Source organism: Aulonocara stuartgranti (assembly GCF_965226115.1).
Source record: "Aulonocara stuartgranti genome assembly, chromosome: 10".
NCBI lineage: Eukaryota > Metazoa > Chordata > Actinopteri > Cichliformes > Cichlidae > Aulonocara > Aulonocara stuartgranti.
This window is the reverse complement of record NC_138946.1, coordinates 24536354-24558534: the sequence shown is the minus strand read 5'-3', so window position 1 is coordinate 24558534 and position 22181 is coordinate 24536354. Positions and strand designations below refer to the sequence as shown.

Sequence of the window (22181 nt, the reverse complement as noted above, 5' to 3'; positions counted from 1 at the left end):
ACTGTAGTATCACAATGCTTGGCTTAATAAACAGAGCAACATGAGAGAGCAGATTTACAGAAACGGGAAGAGAGAGAACACAATCTGGCGAGAGCTTAGCTCAACAAAGCCCTCAATGCTCATATTGGCTCGTTGGTTTGCTGGTGATGATTCAGCCTCTGAACCCATTGGCAAGTTAGAAAAACCTGCTCAACAGTTTTTTACAGAATACATCTTCTTTTAGTGATGTTGGAAGTGACTTTGCGTGCAACACCCTGATGTTCCCATGCATCTTTTGCGGTTTGTTATACGTAATAAAGCACAAGGTTCAAATCTATCTGTAGAATTACCTGGTACAACCGAAAACAAAGAGCTTAAAGAACCAAAATGTTGCAATGATGGAATTTCATTGTTTGCTTTTTTTTTTTTGTATTTGCATTCATACAATTCCTTCATCTCTGGATTCTTGTGGGCAAGCACAGCACTAATAATTCATGTGTCACAAGCATTTCAAGTAAGTGTTGAACTCAAAATATTAAGTTCAAAACTGTTCTGTGTGCATGTATGGGTACCTAACTTGATCCTCAAGCAATAGCTGAAATTAAAAAAATATATACTAGAAACTGAAGTGTTAAAACTGCTTTAAAGGGTTCAAAGCTAAACTGTATGGACTATTACTTGAACAGTGCATAATCCTGTTAAAGTATTACCCTAAAAAAATGTTAATTAAATCTATGAATAAAAGTAATGCCTTTTATCCCACTGAAATTTATTGCTGTACGAGAAAAAAGAGACACAAGTACTTTGAAATTATGCACAAGCCTAGTTAGACTGTCACATCAGAAGAACTGGTTTGTGATCCGAACCATTCTTGGAGCATTGATCATTGCTGCATCCACAACTCTCCATTGCAATCTATGTATTACAATACGGAAAATTTAGAACTAAGGATAATTATTACCGTTTACTTTATTAAAGTAAATTAAGTTGTAGCGCAGAACAGAGTAGTCTTTGAGTTATAGGTCTGAATATAGCATCTTCTAAAATATCTTTTTTCGTGTGTGTTTGATCATGAGAAAAATTGATTTAAAAAAAAAGTTGGTGCAATCTGACTGGTAATCTGGAAGAACAAAGGCTGCTGGTACAAAGAATCATTCACCATTCAACACTCAAAGCCACATCAGTGGGTAAAAAATGACGGTGCCTTTGTGAAGCAGAGACAATTTTAAGCTTTTACCCAAAATGATTATAAAAATAGAAGTAGTCGAAGAACGCAAGTTAGATTAGAATCACAGTAAGTTGTACGAAACAAAGCACATTTAAAAAAAAACAAACACAAAAAAAACACCAGTGCTAGCACATTTCACAGTGAGTGGGTAGAGAACAGGACAAGGTGCAGTAGCGTGTTTAATGTGATTGTCCACAGTTTGTGTCTATCCCCCACGTCGTGCTCAGTAGCAGGACGTGGGGGATAGACTCAAACGGGGAGGGGCTGCAATAAAATCCATTTAAAGACACCGAAAACCTCAGGCACTCTGATTTGAGAGTCACAACAATCAATTAGCTTGAACTCAGACTACAAACATTTATTGTGCATTGTCTGTTCTGGTTGTCCTCACAACCTCTGGGCAAAAGACGAACAAATCAAGAAAGCAATTTCATTACACGCTCATGGGAAGCTTATAAAGGCCCTGGAATCACCACTGCATGTACGATTATGCACTTTTTTCTAATTACACACTGCTGACAAAAATCAAATCTGAGACCATCTACTATACAGCTTACAGCAGACAACACCAAACTGTAGTACGTCTCAGGACGAGCTGTTGAAGAATTAGCTGACGTTAAAATCCCCTGGAACGGACTTCGCTTTCCATTTCGTGCATGCGGAATAAAAAGCCAGCCGAAGTGCAAATGCAGGTGTAATGCAATTTTCTTCTGGCTCTGGTCCATTTTTGCTACCCTTGTGCCTCTTTCTGCGGGCGCAGAGGAACCTGCATGTGTTGAGCTGCGCTGAGTGGAGCAGCTGGGAATGTTTATTCAGATCAGGTGGCGCAGTGTCATTTGGTACCATTTTGGCACAAGTCTCCACCTGCTTAAATTGGCCGCTGCACAAAGTTGTTATTTTATTCCACACACATTCAAAAACTAACAAAGCTAAATATTTAATGGGGTAAAGTCAGAGATTTCACTTGGTATATGCTATTTTGTCCGTGCTATTTTTCTGTTTGCTTAATTAGTACCTGCATGGAACAATTTTAAATACTTTTTTTCAAGTTCCCTTCCTTAAAATACCAAAATAGTGTACTCGCCTTCATAAAGGATGTACTCTCCAAGTCCCCCTCTAGTCGTTCCCAATGTGATCATCAGCTGGATGTATGTAAACAATGTTGGATATATAACGTTCCCCATCAAACAGCAACTCTTTTTTTTTGTTTTGTTAAAATAATATATTCATCCTATTCCTGACTTGGAGAACAGAAACACAAGTACAGATTGTACTTGTCTGGTCAGAAGCTAAAATTAGCTTGGCATGCCTGTGTGGAATTGTCACAGTAGATCCAGATGAAACCGTCTCACAGATATTTGTTTGCCACCTCTGCATCAGTGAGGATGCATTTCTGTTGAAGTGATAATAGCCCTGTGACGAGTCATAAGAAGAAAAAGAAATACTTTTGCAGTCACATCTCCTTTTGTGTCAGCACCAATTTGGTAATTTGGCATTTCTGAATGCTGATTATCGCATTAATAATTCATTACTTCATATGATGTAAACCCTGTCGCTGACATTTTCCTTTATTCGGCGAACAAAACGCCTTCCCAGCTTCTTTGCCTCTGTCACACTACTTTATTTTAATAACTTGTGTTAAGAAAAGCAGCAATCCATTGTGAGTTCCATAAACCTTACTTTAAGCAGTGCCCAGGGGATTTTTAGATGGGTCCCTCTGTGCGCATTTGCTGTTGACTGAATTGTCTGGTTCGTCACAGTGATCTGGGACATTGAGGTGGTGAGCATTTTAAACCTTTTTTTTTTAGCCTTTCTGGGTCAATGAACCTTTGCTTTAATGTATTCGTCACTGCTTCCAAAACATTGTGATTGTTTCAGGTCAAGCTTATAACTTTGCAGACCATTAACTTTAAAAATAAAACTTGAAAGTCTGTTTGTTGTTACCAAAAATAAATCTGTCATATTTCATCCTGCCAAAGGACCAGATGATATGGGCTAGCAGAGGTGATCTTGTTTTTCCAGCTTAAATGTGGTTTAAGGTTAGTAAAATATACCACTTGATGAAGGAAATGGCCGGCAGCACAGCAACAGTTGTTCAGGTGATCGTAAGAGCTGTATGTATGGATGTTCAGCAGTTTGCAAAAGTTTTAGCAATATCGAAATACTTATGATTCTGCTGTACTATTTATTTTACGGCTAATGCTGTTTATGGTCACAGTGAGACGGGTCCTTTACTGGCACACGTGGAATGTTTTTCTGTGCTCACATTATATTTTCTGGGGCTTAGACTTCTTCTAGTATAAAAGTAAAATGTAAAAGGCAACAAGAACTCTGTCCAGTTTCCTTCCAGGCTGTGGGCAGAGAAACATCCTGGAAAGATTTCTAATCAGTTGCTGAGGAAAATGGAGCTGCACATAGCCACACTCACACTGGGACATTTCATGGTGTCCAGTTCCTTCTCACTTGACCTGTTGAGACTGCAAGAGCCAATCTGCCTCTAAGTTCAGCTGTGTAACAAACTTTGGTAATGATAAAAATGATAAATAATAATTACGCAGTCTCATCTGTATTAACATTAAATGGCTCAGTCATGCTACAGCAAAGACAGGAAAGCAACCTCCTTGTAAAAGATTGGTGGTTGCAAGTTGATTGGATTGATTTTTTTTTTCTGATTTGGTGCCCAACTGTGAATAGCTGTGGCAACAGCAAGGTGACTGCACAGGTTGCCTGGTGGAAGGCAAGCAATTCTGACTTAAACAGTCAGTCTCAGACAGATTGCAGACAAAATAACTAACTAACTTCCAAACGCATTGCTATCTATTTGAGTCAGTATTCACTGATAAGGGCACGCCTGTGACAGGCCACTTTCCAACAGGGGGATCAACTCAACTGGTTGTAGTTTGGTTATATTGCTGTACAAAAGCAAGGCTGGTGAGTACCTGTGTCATTTTGTAGTTCAGTTGAAGTCCTGGAACACCTATGTCACTGTTTTTGGAGGAATTGGTTTGGGCTGGATTACTTTATTAACTGGATATTATCACAAACAGATTACATGTAATTGCCATCTTGACCCCATTCAATAGGACATGATAGCAAACTGATAGTACACTGACTCTGTCCTATTGCCATGTTTTCCCAGCCTGACATACCAAAGTTGCTCTGCAGACAGAGACTGTTTGCGGGTTGTTGTAGACCTGGTCTACTTAAAAGTTCATTTCACACGGTCGCAGCAACCAATAGTCATCAACCTAAAAATTAACTGCACTCTTAGTGTCACAGCATTGCTATTATGATGTGAAAGCAAATAAAACAACAGTTGGACGGTAAACAGAGAAAAAGAAAGACAGAAGAGTGTGGCACAATGTATCCACAGCACCGATGCTTGCCTGATAAGCCACATTAAAATTAACCAGCAACCCACGTAGTGCGTAGCGTTTTTACTGCTCTTACCTTAATCCATATAAGACGGTGCCATCAGGGTGCAGTCGGATCATACGGTTTTTTACTGTCACACCATGAAGAAAGGACTTCTTGTCATTAAGGAAGTAGGTGTCAGGGAGCCAAAGCTGGTCTGCTACACGGTTGTCCAGAGTTAGGTTTAGGTTCAGCTCACCATAGGCCAACCGTTTATCTCGCCAGCTCTGCTGGAAATACATTGTGATGGTATAGTCCTGGGAAGAAGTAAAGGAAAAACCAACATAAACCACAGGCAAAAAACAAACAAAGAAACAAAAAAGTACTCAACTGTACTCAAGGGGAAAAGTAGACAGTTGTTTTAGATTAACTGCTGCTCAAAAGTTAAGTGCAGAAGAAACTAGAAGATGCTTAAGTGAATCTCAGATCAGGAAAAAACATCTAATGTTTCTGATTGTGTTAAGGAAAAGCGTGAGAGAGAAGGATTAGGAGGAGAAATGCAGTGAAGTGGAGAAATATTGTCTTGCAGCTAATGTATCCCCTGTAGCCAAAGGGCTGTGCTGTTAATAGTGCTGAGAAAAACACGAGTACAGGCGCTTAATGTAAAACCTACAAAGTGCAAAAAAAAAAAAAAAACGGCGGCTTTCGATGCATCTCAGATTATTAGAGTTAAATAACAAGTTTACCCACACTCTGCATTTGAGCATGATGCCTATTAAGAGATCTGGTATCCTTCCTTTCTGATTTATTATTAATGACATAATATTTTTTCAGAAAACGCCTCACCCGTGTACAAATGAATGGCCACGGGGCTCGTAATGAGAACTAAACCAAACTACTGATAAACAACTCAATCACCCCTTTCAGTGACATTTCTCATTAATAATCAGCAATTTTAGATGCAAATTTGAGGAAAGGCACTCTAACGTCATTTTAAAAAACACAACCCAATGAAATTTTCTGCTACTCAAAAACCTGCAAACGCATCGACGGGCGGAAAACACTGACATTTTATGTTTTTGTTTCATTTAGACCGTGAATTTTTAATAATCAGTCTGAGTGACTGATTGTTAGATGTCTTGATGCATTCTCAATCATCCAGGAAAGTAAATCTCCAAAAGTTGATGCTGTGATTGCAGCCATTCCCCAACTCTCTGTGAATGGTACTCATGGCCATTGATCAGTGGGTTTTGGTTAGTGGTTGTTGATCAATGGTCATGAGAATTTGCGTAATTAACCTGACATCTGACCTCCCAGCCCGTTGTTCCTTCAGTGGGCTGGTTTCAGTCATTATGCAAATGTACTGTTTATAAGATTGGGGAAACCTGCAGTCAGCTGAGTCTGAAGAAGTCACTTGGATGAGTGATGAAATATTTCTCCTACAAAACGCTACGCCCAGATGAACAGAATCAACTTTAGGGGATTGTTAGATGTATGTCAAATCACAAATAAACTTTGAATTTTTGGAAAATTATTCCATCACTCCAGAAGCAAAAAAAAGCCATACAGCAGAAAATAATAACAATAATCATAATTTTTAAAAAGCTGCCACACTATGTGGGCGGCTATATCATGCTGAGTGAAAGAAAAAGAACGCTAAGAGACAGGATGATGTCATTTTTCAGACATCAGCCATATTGCCTTATCCAGTACTCCAGCCTGCCTCTCTGACAGTCTTTGTCAGAGCAAACGAACACGTTGTATATTACCTGCAAACTAGTGTGAGGAGTAATGATGAAAAAAAGGAAAGAAAAAAGAACCTGCAGTCAAATCTCAGTGTCTCATTCAGTAACAAGCAGAAGCGGTTGTCCACCATCACACGTATCCACAGTCTGTGTGGCCGTTCAGTCCAACTGAACTGTACAAAACACAGTTAGTAGTGTTTGTAGCTGGAAAGCCTTTGAGCAATCCTGCCTTTGCTCATTCTGTAAGCAAGTATTTGCCTTGGTATTTGCAAGTGCTGTGTGATAGTTATTTACTTGGTAGTGATCCCATGCAAAGTAAATGCAGGGATAATATTGCCAATACTGATTAGAATGATCATTAATTTGCAATTTGACCACTAAATCACTGTGATCGGATACCACAGTAATTAGTGAGCACACCAAAACACACCTTTAAGCTTTTCATGTATTTTCAAGTCTTCAAAAAACACTAATTTTGAAGACCTGGAATTTAAATGTGCTTGTCTCTAAAGCACTTTGGATCATCTTTTATTATTTAAATGTGCTGCAGGCTATAAATAAAAATAGATGTGACAGTCAACACAGAAATATTCAGATATTTTTCATAGCGAGTGTTTGAGATATATTTTTGGGGAATTTTGGTATCTGATATTTAATATTTGCATGGTTTAGCATGAATCTAGTCTCTTCTTGCAAGGTTGGGAGTTCCTAGTGTGAAGCCCTCCTTAAAACAATGAGATCTGAACTTACCATGTTTACTTCTGAGATGGAGTCTATACTTGCTATGTTGATGCTCATTCCTACGACGACTGGAGGACCTGAGGAGAAAGGAAAACTTGGCGTCACCAAAGCGCTTTTATTTTTTCTTTTCTTCTTAAACACACATATTTTGAAGCGATGCTCTAACATTAAACTGCTTGATAAATTCAGCAGCATCCACCCAGCCACATCAGATTTTGTGTACTGACTGATGCAAAAATCGACACTGTGTTATGTTTTTGCATATGAAAACAGCCATGTTTTTTTTTTTACCGAAAATGCACTGTACCCTTGTTCAACAGCTCAAATACCCCCATCCCCAAAAAGACAAAAAAAAATCACACTGAGCACAAATATAAAGGTTAGTGCTTAATATGTGCAGTTGCCAGTGGGTGGATGCAAAGCCCAGCGTAAAGATGAGCCCCTTTCAGAAGCCTCTGAAACCACACGGAGAAAATGCTCTCGTACATACACGTTTCTATACTAGCAGTTTATGTAAAAGAACGAAAAGAGTGAACCACGCCTCATTTACATGATTATAGTGCATGTGACAGATATGCATGCTGACTCTCTTACAGATGCAATAACCACATACCCATTTCAGTCGTCACACAACTTTAGGTTTACGAGGTGTATGCATTCACAGTGCACATAAAACCACAGTCGCTGCAACCAACAGCCAGTGACACCATGTGACTGTGCTGTATACAGTCATGAATACGCATGAGACATTGCCTCAAATACAGGAAGGCACACTGTAACACTAAAAAACGTAGATACATAACTGCAATAAGCGCTTGCTTGTTCTTTTCTTAATGCCTTGCATTGGCCTTAACTGGGGGAACAGATCTGTTACCATTAGTTCTCAGTGTTTTATTGGTGCAAAATACAGCCTTCCCATTCCCTGTTCTTCAAACTAAGTCACCTTTATTTTGGTTGATGGAGCCACAAAATATAATTTGCTGACACGGAAAACAGAAACAGCAATAGCAGATCAGTGATTGGTTCATGTGGCAAAGCTGAATCAGGGAATTCAGATGATGTGCCACAGTTTTATAGTGGAAGTGGCATTTGCATAGGAATCATAACTACGAGAAGAAAAAAAGCAACTCTGCTGCAGTGTGTACAATCTAATATATCATCATACATACCCGAAAGACATCAGACTTATAGCTTTTTACTAAAATGAATCAATGCGATAGCTACGTTATTAGTGCACTGCTGCTGTGTGAACTGCATGTGATATACTACTGTATATCATATGCATGGATATACTGCATCTACAGTATATCATTTTTCAGGGACTGGTGGCACACATTAATTAGAAAATAGAAAGGAATAAGGACGGCATGATAACTTTTTTTTATCACAAGCAATGACTGGTTTGTTATGCTGATTGTTTCTTCGAATTTTCTCTTTTTTAAATAAAAGTTTACTAGGCCATCATTTCCTGCACAGTTTTAACTGCACAGTGAGATTCCTCAGCATTAGCTGCTGGTAATAGGTACTGAAAGCGAAAAAAATTTTTTTGGAGTTTCATTGGGACAGAAGTATCAAGTAGAAAGCACCACCAATAATTACTTTTTTGTAATAACACAATATAATTAACACATTTTATGAATATGTATATTGTTATAGCCTATTGTGAGTCACAGAGTCAGAGAGTGACATACAGCTGATGGTTATACTGCACAAGTTCACATAGACAGATTCTTTGCCCAAAACAGATCTAAGACTTCACCTCTGGATCCTCTAAAAATATAACACTCTGAAATAAAAAAAAATATATATTAATAAGAAAAAAAAAGTTGACAGCTGCTTTAGATGACGAGAGCTGTGGTGATGTTAAAGGTTGGAAACTTGCACAGTTCAGAGGCCATAAGGATTTTAAGTGTATAAAAATCACTAACATAACCCAGATCTGCCCAAATAATCTCACCATACAGAGTCTAGATGCATAAAGAGTCCCCATGACTATGCTTCTGATTATGGCTAAAAATAGAGTTCAATCTAGCCTGTCAGTCTGCTCTCAATAACTATAGTGTGTGTTTCTGTGATACAAACATCGATCCATAAACTTTATGTCTTGCCTCTGTAGCTTAGAGCATGGAACAAACTGTGCAGTCTAATTCATGACCAACTCTGACCAACATAATGACTAGGAACATTTTGTTTCAGCAGAAAGGTGAATGAAATAAACATTTCTGCTAGAATTAGCTTTGATGACTAATCGACTTATTTAAACTGTTTGTGTTTTGACAAACTTCATCAATTATACTAAATAACACTGCAATTGGCACTGACAGATTGTCTGTGTTTCTCTTTTCATACTGGTGCAACATCCACTTCCTTTATTAAATATTTAATTGTGTACCGCATTAGAACATTTAATTGTACTCCAGCACTCTGGAACAACTTTTTTTTTAAAAATACAGCGGGGTCCGAGATCTCCAAGCAATTCAGAACAGAGTGCTCACTGACGTGACCAGGAAGCCAAGACGGTTGTTGAATGTGGCTAAAACAAATGATTTATATCACGATCATACCCAATAAATCATTTTGCACCTCATTCCTCCTTAACGACACTTATGTTACACATTTCAGTGCATCATTCTGCTTAAACTATCATCTGCAACCTATAGGTGTAACTGTACTGACACACATGTGTGGGTAAAACATTGTTAAATTTAAAAACAAAACCTGTGGCAGCTTTGTCATGTATGAAATATTAGCACATATGTTAAGTGGTCACAATAGTTGGATTGGCAAATTAGTTAATGGGATTAGAACTGTGTTACCATTTGCGTACTACACATCAGGCATAACATTATGACCACCTGCCTCATATTGTGTTGGTCTCTCTTTTGCTGCTAAAACAGCCCAGACCCATGGACCCTGTACTGGACCCCTGTAGGTGTAAAGTAGTTTCTGATACCAAGATGTTAGCAACAGACCCTTCAAGTCCTGTAAGTTGAGAGGTGGAGCCTTCGGACCTGGGTGTACAATACATCCTAAAGATACTCAATTGGATTGAGATCTGGGGAATTTGGAGGTGAAGTCAACACCTTAGACTCATTGTTTTGCTTCTCAAACCATTCCTGAACACTTTTTGCTTCGTGGCAGGGCGCATTATCCTGCTGACAGTGACCATGGCCATCAGGGAGTACCATTTCCATCAAAGGGTGCACATGGTCTGCAGCAATGCTTAGGTAAGTGGTACGTGTCAAAGTAACATCCACATAGATGGCAGGACAGCAAGGTTTCCCAGGAGAGTATTATCACTTTTGATAGATACTGACCACTACAGACCAGAAACATCCCACAAGAGTTGCCGTTTTGGAGAAGCTCTGACCCAGTCGTCTACCTATCAAAACCTTACTCTAGCCTATTTTTCCTGCTTCTAACACATGAACTTTGAGGACAAAATGTTCACTTGCTCCCTAATATATCCCACCCACTAACAGGTGTCACGATGAAGAGATAATCAGTGTTATTCACTTCACCTGTCAGTGCTCATAATACTATGCCTGATCGGTGCAATCTTGAGGGTCATGAAATAACCCCCGAAGCCTCACTGCAACAATCTATGGCTTTAGAGAATTAAAAGGCATATCAGATGTCCGCTGTAAAACACAACAGAATCAGACGATCAAAAAACAGCAACAATACAAACATTCTATGATATTTTATGATAAAATGTGATAAAATGAATGAATCTGCTACTATTCTGGGGATCTGACTGAAAGACCCGCACACGTTCTCTCCTATACTCTGCAAATTCTTCTTCTTTGACTCGTCCCACTACTCTAAATACCCTAAAGCTCTGTCATCTTTCCTGACCCATCTTTTCCTTAAAAATAGGGCCATTTTCCATCACACTTTGTGAAAGCAACCAGCAACTGTTTTCCCCAGAGATGCCAAAGTACATTTGTTCGCTAGATGAAAACAGAAAGCACCAAATCTCACCTCTCTCTCTCCCACCCTCCCTCCCTGTCTCCCTCTGCATATGTTGACCCTGCTTTAGAGGAGCAGAGTCACTCACTTCACTACCACAGCTTTCTTGAAATAAAACTGTTGCCTGCACTTGCACTTCACAAGTTGGAACGAAAACAAACACCATTAGACGTTGATTTTCATAAAAAAAAAACAAAAAAAAAAAACCCAACAGTAGCCACCACATACTTTCTTGTTCTCCGCTGCAAATGTTTCCAACCATTTCTTAGTCTGTCTTTTTAATAATTTATCAAAGGTTGGGATCTGTGGAAAAAGAAGGGTGCGAATAAGAGGAAGAGATCATAATGTCCCAAGGCAAGCCATATTGTGTGCGAACAATTAGCGAACTAGCGTGTAACACTAAGTTTTTCAAGAAGCCTCTGAATGTGTCAGCCTGCTCTGGCTCGCTGACGGGTTGCTGGCCAGCATCGCAGTAGGAACAGCTTGTAGCACATGTCTGATGATGGTCTGGGCATAGATGTGGTGCATTAAAATGGAAAAGAGGCAAAAACAATATGAGTTGATCTTTAGTCGCCTACTGGTTTCTCCTCATGTGGTTCCTCGTGAAACTGGGCACAGGGACATCACTCAGGGAACAGAACAGATTTACTGAAATTTTACTAAATTAAAGTCACCCTGTGGGGTTTTTTGATGTCCACTCGCATGGCAGTGTAATGACCACATGCTCTAACAGCATGAAGATTTTCCTGTGCGTGTGTGCTACATGGGTTGACTGTAAAGGCGAGCATTGTTGGTGGTAAAGAATCAATTAATCACATTAATCATTTTAAATGTAAGTGTTTAAAATGGGTTCTCTGTAGCAGGGCATCATGATTATAAACATAATACTATGTTTTTCTTATTTTATTTGCTCTTCATTTGATTTGGGTGAATTTGTACTCTAACATCACAACACAATTTAGTGTGTTTTTTTTTTAGGTGGACATTAAGATGTAATGTATAATATTTTCCCAAGCTTTCACAGTATCAGCAGAGGTGACTAGACTGAAGTCTTCTTAATGCCCATAGCATGTAAATAAAAGATGGCAACTGCCTCTGGGTCTGAAAAGTGAATATGATACAAATGTGCTTTAAACCTACATTTTTTCTAGCGGCCAGCAGGGGGCAGTCTATGAGAAAGAATCCTAATTCCACCTTCATGTGTGATCCCCAGGAAACCTGAAGGATTTCTAATCTCGTTTGCTAGTTTTACGTTGTAGTTAATGTACTCGAATGGTAATTTTGCAAATGATGCTGCCTTTTAGATTGAAACAGACCATAAATATACTATAGATGGTGGCAATGATGACAAATCATTATTGTTTGGTCAAGTAGCGTCCTGTCCTGGAATTCAGTCAGACTCATCAGTCATGACATCGGGTTTGAAAGGAACTCTCAAACTCTCAAGGCTGACCTCCGTATGTTGTTGTCTTTTTTTCCCCAGAAGGACGCTGACTATTTAGTTAAAATAATGGATGAAAAGACCAGTAGCGCTATCTTAAAGGATGGAGAAGCTTATGCTGGTCACATTTACTGAAAGGCAGGCACCAAAGAGAAACTTGCACAATTTTCATCAGGTTGAATTTTATTAAAATAAAGGTCAATAAAAGGCAAAGGATCAATAAACTCATCTTTGTTTTTTAAAATACAAATCAGTCAGTGATCTCATTCACTCCATATTTTCCCCCTTGCTCCTGCAGTGACTGTGATGGGACCCCAACAGTGGGTCCCATCCCACATTTTGAGAACTACTGCTTTAAACGAATAAGATATAAATGTGTTTCTTTTCTTGCCAGTAGCTGAAGTCATTATTGTCATGGCTCATTAGCATGGAGTGGTGTCCAGTAGATTTCCTAAATGGTTCATAAACAGAAAATAAGCCAATCTGATTTCATTCCTTGATGACAATTGTTTTTCTTTTTGAGCCCTTGCGTCCCCTCCTTTGCTTTTCATCTATTATGTATGCTGTCCTCTGAGTCCAACAATGTGTTGCCACATTTAGCTTGCAGTCTAACAGCCTTATTTTGCCTCAGGGCAACCGATGTAGGGGGCAGTGGAGCTGCCCCACTTAATGTTTTCCATGGCAATGGCAGTTCAAATCAAAACAAAGTACGTTCATTGCTGGGGAGTGGCATATCCTGATTTCAACTGAGGGCAGGGCACACATGTCTTTGTAACTAATCTTTTGACTGCTAATCATGTTTTTTTTTTCTAATCTTAGCTGATAATCCTAACCTGACTAATATCTGAAAAGTCGTTATTTATTATAAAGAAAATAGAGCAGGTTAAAAAAATGCCTTTGTTTGGGTTTTTTTTGTTTTTTGTTTTTTTTGGACACTCTAGACTATATATGGTCCCTCAAATGTTATTAGGCTGGCTATTTGATGACTAGCAAAAATCACGAACTGCTTCCATTATGAAGTGTTAATAACATCTAAAGCTCCGCTTCTATGCTATGCTTCAAACACAGAATTACTACTTTTATTATGTGTTTAACACATATATGTGCAATATGTGCATTTCCTTTAATGTGTTAGCATAATGTAACATAATCAGCTACAAAGTACAGTTGGAGTTGCTATTACAGATGTTTATCATAATCAGAAGTCAAAATAGTGCTTCTTTGATTCATGTCAGTTTCTATGCATAGTACATGTAAGAGCGTGACAGGTCAGGGAGGAAAGAAAAAGAGAGTCAGGCTTCCCTAAATTGGGTCTTTACTACGATTGTATTTTCTTATATATTAAAAACATGTCTAATAATGTAAACCTTAATCAGTCTGATGTCTGGGTGCAGCCACAAGAGGGCATCATGATAATATTCCCTCCATATTTGCGCTTATAATTTGGATGTTTTCATAAATTAAGCCAGATAAATTACAAAGAAAGAAAGAAAGAGAGGATCAATAGCACATTCAACACAGGACCAGCATAAGGTGAACTCGATATAGAATCCTCCTTAAGAAAGCTAACCGCTAAATATGTGGTTTAATATTGCATAAATGTGTGACATTCTCTTGCAGCAATGGTTTCTGATGAAATACTTCATAAGTTATATTGTGTTTGGACATTTGCATTTGATCATCTACACAGAAAATAAACAAAAGAGAATAACTTGGATCTTAATTAAAGAAAGCATTATTCCTCATAACCTGTCAGTCGAAAAAAAGCCTTCTGAAAACAAATTTGCGAGATGCCAAAGAAAACACCGCCTCTTATATAAAAAAATAAAACTCTGATAATAAACCCATTGCCTAGCAACAGAGGGTTCCATAGCAACTGTGCAGCATTTTCCCTTCAGTGTTGCAAGAGAAGCGTGATGATTTATCCAGCTGAATCTGTATTTGTTTTTGTTTTTTCATTTGTTTTTTTCTCTTTATGTTTTGGTTTTATTCAATGGAAACCTTTTTTTTCAAGACAACACAACAATGTGTCCTACAAAATGCTTTCACTACAGCGGCCTCAGTTAGCTGCTTCATGATAGAGATCAACCGAAAACAACAGCGGAAAGTGCAATAAATAATAGAAACGCTACCTTTGCTCAAGAAGCCAAAGGGTGTCTCTGATATGCATCAGCAAAAGATTACAAAACAACATGACATCTTAAAATCCAATATTTCAGCAGCCTAATTATACAGCAGGTCTATTCCGCTAGTGCACCGGCTTTCATGTTACATTCATCCCGAACACTGAGGAAGGAACAACGTGTCTTTTTTTAAAAATTATAATCTAAGACCCTTATGAACTCCAAATGAACACATCATATACATTAGATTTACTGTAATTTTGTGGCTGCTAAAAGTAGGATCAGCTTGGAAAGAAACAAATGCATCAGATCAAGTAATCATCACGAGCACATGTGAACAATATACGGCTAAAACTGAAACGAGGCGGTGATGTTTGCTTTAGGAAACGCATACATTGAGAGGGAGGCAGTTCTGTACGTTCACGTTTCCCCGCATGTATCAGTGTCTTTATGAATGAAGTTATTTAGGTCACCACAGGGAGCTAATGTAACTGCTGACTGAACGTATTCACCCTAAACCCTCAAGAACTTAAATATCCTCACAAAGCTATATAAGTGAAGAAGTCATCTTTTGACATTTTTAGACACACGTCTAAAAAAAACCCAAAAAAACATGATAAACTGCAGTTTCAGTCGTAACGTGTGCAGCCAGTTTAGGTCTGTGCAGAACGCTAGGTTTTTATTACTTTTAATTATTAGTATTTTTCTTCTGCTTTCTACAAGCTTCAGGGTAGCAAAGACCCGGAGTCTGTACCCCAGCATGCAGTGGGCAGGACACAAGTCTCTTGCAGGGCTAACACACATAGACGGATGAACACAGTCACACCTACGGACAATTTAGAGTTTCCAGTTGCTGTGCATATATCAGGTCTGTGGAAGGAAACTGGATCACTCTTTCAGAACCCAGCGCAGCTTAATGTTTTCCCTGAGGTCTCATCGATAGGGTCAAATATGTCAAGTACTGAGCATTTAATCAGGTTGTTTTCCTATTTTTAATTTTTAGAATTTCAAAATAATTGAAATTAATGTAATGTCAAGTTTGTTTAATATTTGCGTCCTGTGCGTATCCCATGATTGCAACCCGTTCTTCTGTCCCGTCTTAATCATTCATTCTTCACACTTGTTTGTAACATTTAGTTCTCATTAAAACACAGACAAAATAAGTTATTTGATACCAATGTTGCATTCTGCACTGTCCAAGGAAAGCAACCAAGTGCAAAACTGCAAGCGCCGCCAAAACCGAAGACCCTGAGCCAGTAAATAAGGCGAAATCATTAAACCAAAGGGGCCTGAAAAAGGACAGAAGAGTAGACAAAAGAAAATGATGAGGTGAAACAGGAGAGCAGAGGCAGTACATCACAGGAAGTCAGAGAGACAGAGGATAAGTAAAGGTGGCCTCATCTTATCGTCCTATCCTGTCACAAACCTCAGGCCTGATGTATGAAACCTACTTAGATACTGCACTAAAAAGCTGGAAACAGAAGACGCTTCCTACTTACGAAACACTGCACATATTACAAATGAAATTTCCAACTCCTACATTATAATCCCACAAGGAACATTATTAAAGTAGTCTGAGGGGAGTAAGAGTGAATTGAAAGGTTTGACTTCTTTTTTTTAGAAGCAAGTGCAGTTGTTGAGAGACACTAAAATAGCAGACAGTTAATCACGAGGGTAACTCAATCACTGAACACAGCCAAATGAAAATAAAGCGTATTTATTCGAGATGAAATTTCAAATATGACGCTTTGTGCTCTCCAAAGATGAACAGAGCTAGATCTGAGATTGTTGTACGCACAGAAAAAGGGTAAGTCACCAATCTGTTTTGAAGAAATTTAAAAAAGGAACAACTTGCAGACTGTGAAAGGTTTGTTTTCTGTGATACAAAGGAAATATGCCAATGTATGGGTACTTGAGGACAAAGTGTGTCCATTGCAGGATTTCCCCCTGAAGCTGTTAGCAAACTATTGGCTAAAAAAGGGTATAATTCATTCATCAGTTCTCTGTGGTCCAGCTTATTATTTATTTACTCGTAGGCCTAATTTATTCAGTCGCACATTGACAGTTTTAATCAATGCCATTATTTTCATGTTCCCTTCTGATCGTGAACTGAACATTTTGAAAAATTGGCTTAAGCAAAGTCATAAGATATGTGTGCTGCTAAATACAGGATGTTTTCTTTACAAAAGGGCATCTGTTTTTGTCTCTTTTAATTGATGCCACGATATCCAATGGCATCAGCATCATCGTGCACGCATTGGTAAGTCCCGCTTTAAATGTCTGTGTAATTACATTAACCTGTGGTAATTATGTGTAGATCCTCCTCACCAATCAAGACTAATATGTCTCAAGAGAGTACGATACATGAATTAGTTCTTTATTAGTAAAGAAACTCTTAGTGTTCCTCGTGTTCTTTCTGCTGTTCTGTCCAAGCCACTAAATTACAATTTACCAAAAAAACAAACAAGAAAAACCCATCAGGAGTGAATACAACCAAGGTCATCAAAGGGTGAACAGTACAAGACATTAGCGAGATGTGTGTGAGGCATGTGTGCAGGAATCTCACTACTTCTTCATTTTAGCTGAATTGCCATCTAGAGTTTACAGTTCATTTATTTTCACATGAAATGCTGCTAGACCACAGGAACAGAGAAAGTCACATTGCGCAGGTGAGATAAAAAAAAGAAACATCTCACCTCGAACAAAAGCGAGGGATAAAAAAAGGTCCTGCAACACGACAAACAAAAGTCAACAGAGCTGGATAACAGACTCTAAATGACAAACTCAAAAACAAGGGGGAGAAAAAATAGTATGTGAAAAACAAAAACAAGCTGCATAAATGTAAAGAAGGAAAACAAACTAAAGTCGTGTTAGATCAGATGAAAAAAGTGGAATCAAAAGGAAGAGTAACAGCGAGTGCTGCTGTGTGTTCAAAGACTCCGAGGAAGAAAGAAGGGCAGGAAGAGAAATAGAGAAGTTGTGTTGTGCCACTAGAGGAAAACTTCAGTAAGTTTAACTCATCAGCCAGTTGACACATACATCTACTGTACACTTGAACTGCAGAGACATGTGACCGTGCAGGAGGATGGATACATCTGTCCAAATGTCTTCCATTTATTTGTGATCACACAGAAAATCAAAAACTAAAAACACAACTACAGTTCAGATCTTTCAGTTTATACATGCATATCTTTTGACATACCTATAGCTTCACAAAACAGGAGAATGGAGTTTGACATAAGAAAACCTATTCAAGTTATTTCTAAATTGTAGACTTAACAAGACCTGGTAAAGTATACCTACAGTGTCAGTTCCTGTTTCTATTTACAATTAACAAGAGAGCCCTGAATTGTAATATGAAAATGAAAGCATCACCACTGACATCACCATTATGCATACAGATGCCAGAACAGTTCATACGAAACAGCATTAAGGTAATTATCTGTATCGGACACCCTGAGAACGTATTATCACGATCAGTGTTGCAAAGTAACACGTTACTGTAATGACATCATATTTTTCAGGAACGCAGTAATATAATAAATTCAGTGATTACATTACAGCTACAATTATCTCATCACTTGCATTAATTCTTCAGTTATCTTAATGCTGGGTGGATAGAAAGAAAAAAAACATCCAACAAAACTTTTCTTATTCCTGCTCACTTGTGCTGCAGTCAGCTGATTTCAGGTCATGTGCCGGGAGGAGGAAAATGGTGGAGCGGTATGGACATTGCTTTTATATTTATTGAACAAAAGGACAAACGTGAGGTAGTCCGCTAAACTACAAATTGCATCCACGACATAAACAACTGCATCGTGCTGCCAGCACTACTTTTGCTCTGTATTTGGAAGCATCTGCACATATAGCATGCTAACGCAATGTTAGCAAAGAACACACACTGATCTTCAGCAGGTCTTCTTTGGTAAGTAATGTAATGTAATGTAATGAGTAGTATAACAGATTAAGTAACATAATACAATACTTTTAAGAAACTAAAGTAACGATCCCAGCACTGATCACAATTATGGTGTATGCAACATGAAACAAAATTAGAGAATCATCTTTTTCTGTTATCGCTGTCAGTCTCTAGCATATTTACAGTGATGCTAGCTGTGCCACCATGTTGGGTACTCTGACTAAATAAAAAGTAAAATATTTCTGGAAGCCACATTTGTCAGGCTAACAGTGAAATTCTCTGTCTAGGTTGTTATTAGCACACGGTCAAAAGCTAGCATCGGTAATGGCATGATGTTCATTACTGTGCATGGCATGTGTAACGTGCATAGCTATCTGTAAAGGTCTCATAAGTGCTGAAGTAGATTTCCTTCAGGGGAGACTTTGCTTGTTTCAGGAAGACAATGCCAAGCTATGTTCTGCACCTGTTATAACAGCAGTAAAAACCTCCAGGTACTGAATTGCGACGCTTCAGTGCAGAACTGATAATAATTATAACACGAAAAAATTTCCCTTTCAGAGCTACAACACTGGTCTACTCTCAAATGGTCACTGAATTCAATATAAATAATTTGCATTTTATTGCATTGTTCTTATTGATGCTTTAAGAGGTGTAAACACTGTTTCACAGAAGTTGAGCCACGCTTCCATCTTGCGTTTTCCTTTAGCCCTACACTATGCACAAAATATTTTTATGTGGAAACCTTTTTTTTTTGTGGCCAGCTGTTTGAGTTCAGAAATGAGATGGGCTTTTAAGCATGTTTCCTAGTAGTAAGGGTGAAAGCATCTCTCTCCAGATGCCGTAAATGGCTTTTTTAATCCTTGTTTATGTATATGAAACAATTTGATAGCTGTATCTTGCCCTTGGCCACCCTATCATGGCCTTGTCAAGGACACACCTCCCATCAATCACTGCAGGTTCAAGAAGTGAGTCACTGGGGACCTTAAGAGGAATTTAAAAAAAAAGAGGAAAAATGCCCTGCATGCAGGATGCCTCACCAACGCCTGACCTAGGGTTTTTGTACTTTGCAGTCCACTGCGATACATTCTGGTGCAATTCTATCAGCATTTTTCTCCTTCATTTCAAAGTTGCTGAAAACAACACTTTGAATGGGAAGATGAAGTATGTCCTTTCTCCTGCATGCTATCTCTCACCACCCCTGCCCCCCCTCTGCCTGCCTACATACACACCTCATTTAATTCAAATAGAAAATCTAAGTGAAGGGAAAAGGAAAAAGTGCCCAGCTTGAGCATTTTTTCCTGCGTTCCCTCTGTAATAAATCACTGGGCATTCTCTCTTCATCAGGATAGATTTCACTTGCACATGCCCCAACATCCATCCTGGGATTCTGACAACACACTTATGTTTTGCGCTGAATAGGCATTACTTTGAGACTGAATTACAATGGCCTCTGCCATCAGCCCATATGCAAAACACCCCAACATTTGACATGTCGCAGCACACAGACTAAGAGATTGTCCCAAGTGTTGCCTGCTAACCTTGATAGATCTACCTGCTACCACATATTATTTAATATCTGCGTCCGCCAAACTGCAGGTTGCATCCGACGTCCTGCGGGCATCAATCAGTGGTCGTGTTCTCAGAAGGTAAAGTAATAGTGTTGGGAGTACTTTCTGTAAAGAGCCGCACACGTATGTGAGCAGCATTTAGTCTATCATCTCAAAGGACACACGGGATAGCCTCATATCAATTACACTTACATTACGCTACAGCATCTTACAAGCTGAATATAAAGTGCTGCAGCTGCTGCTCTTACTTACATGTCCCGCCTTTTATATGCAGTCAATTAGGTGTCCATTCTACTCACCACTCTCGCTGAAACCGATGTGCTGTTTCATGGCTACATTTACCACTTATCCATTACACACAAGATCAAGCTGCAACTGGGACTCATTTGAGGTCAATGGGAAATGAGATCAGCAAAACCCGAGCTGCATATGGCAGAGAGATATGGCAGGTGACCGTTCTTTGATGACATGTCCACAGGCTGGACCGCCTATAGCTCGGGATCCGGCAATTACAGTTGCTGTCACAAACTGCCGCACAGGTAGAGAGTCTGATTCGCTTTGACGAGTGGTCCTGAAAGCCATTGATGTTTTTTAATGGTTGAGATCATTAAACTGCAAAATTCTACCGTGATCCTCTTTTATTTGAAACCATTTAAGTCTTGTGTCAAAATGACTTTATGGTAGGATGCAAGACAAAATACATGTTGTGGAGAAAACAAGAACGCAGCATTGTTATCGACTGTGGAAGCAATATGACTTCCTGCAGTCGGAAGTCTCCAATAAATATAGAAAGTTTTATCCTCTTACAGTGTTTTGGTACATGTCTATGGAACACCATTGACACTTTAAATACGAAATAGAATCGATTTGGGGTTTTCTTTTCATTCACAGAAGCAACACTTGTTGGAAATTTGAACACTCAAAAAAATTAGCCTTTATTTCTTATAATTTTAGCTGTTTAAACTTTTGGTAACTTAATAACAAATCGACAAAGAAACATTGTATCATGTAATCTGAATGTGATGTATTTCATTTCTTAGTCAAATTGCGGATCCTTTTTATTGTTGTTAAAAATATGTCTTCATGTCGTTTCATGTGTAATGATAAATAATACGTACCACCTCAGAACTGTTAATGGTAGCATCAAGCAGCAGCAGCAGCAGCTCTATAGCTGACTGATGTTCTTGCTCCAAGACAATTCCAATGTACAGTAGGAGCACATGAAAAATATTTAAATTATTATTATCATCCAACTAGCACATTCTGTTCTGCATATAATTATAGTATAAATGTGAGAAATGCTGCTCTATTTACAGACTGGAACAATTTTCCCTTTATTGTGACACAGCAAATAATCGAACGCACAGCAGTGTTAGACTATTTTTTTCACTGTTAGCAGCCCGACTTTGACACACCTTTAAAACAGCTGCTCACAGATGGTGCATTCTGACACTGTCATAGGGACCAAGGTTAAAAGCCTTAAACTAATAATATCAATTAAATGTATTAAATAAAAAAATTGCATTGATGTCATTTGATGTTTGTGTCTGTAACACAATACTGTATTTTAAACTAAAAATCACATATTGGTTTTCAACACCAAATTCTTTTTGTGCTACTTTTATTTGGTTTTGTTTTACTTCATTTTTGTTTTTTTAATGCTCATAACCACCATAAAACATAAAATGCCCCACGACCGCAGAGAATTCCCCAGAGATTTAGTCACCTCTGTAATGGTTTCAGATTTATTCCCAGTGGAGCTGCTGTGACATTCCAGTCCCCGGACAGGGTGTCCTTTATTGTCCTTTCTCCCTAAAAGGTACACGGTTGAACTTTAATTAATCCATCTGTTACAGAAAAATTCTCCATCCCGTGAACCATGTGAACCTTTAAAGTCGTGGAGAGAAAAAAAATAACAGAAGAGATCACCACTTGCAATTTCCACTAGTCACATGTATTTCTAAAATCTGCAGGGCTGTCTACACCGAGACAACACTTCATAAATTACCCCTGCACAGCACCTTCTGTTAGACATTTACAGGCTCTCTTTGCAGGCTCATTTCTTTGTCATCCTGCTTATGCACATCTACAGTATGCTCACTGAAATTCAT

The 22181-nt window shown here is 38.6% G+C and overlaps 1 protein-coding gene across 3 annotated transcripts in view; it reads right to left on the bottom strand.

Annotated features, from left to right (window-relative positions):
• gabrb4 (gamma-aminobutyric acid type A receptor subunit beta4) overlaps positions 1–22181 on the bottom strand; it is an 85662-nt gene that overhangs the window by 16683 nt on the left and 46798 nt on the right. For 2 of the 3 annotated variants that reach the window (XM_082548566.1, XM_082548565.1), the window contains exons 3-4: positions 7057–7124; positions 4658–4878 (exon numbers count right to left, since the gene is read on the bottom strand). In XM_082548566.1, coding sequence (XP_082404692.1) covers positions 4658–4878; positions 7057–7124 — 289 coding nt within the window. Of the gene's footprint in view, positions 1–4657; positions 4879–7056; positions 7125–10364; positions 10447–22181 lie in introns of those variants that run through there. The other variant, XM_082548567.1, reaches the window with a different exon arrangement.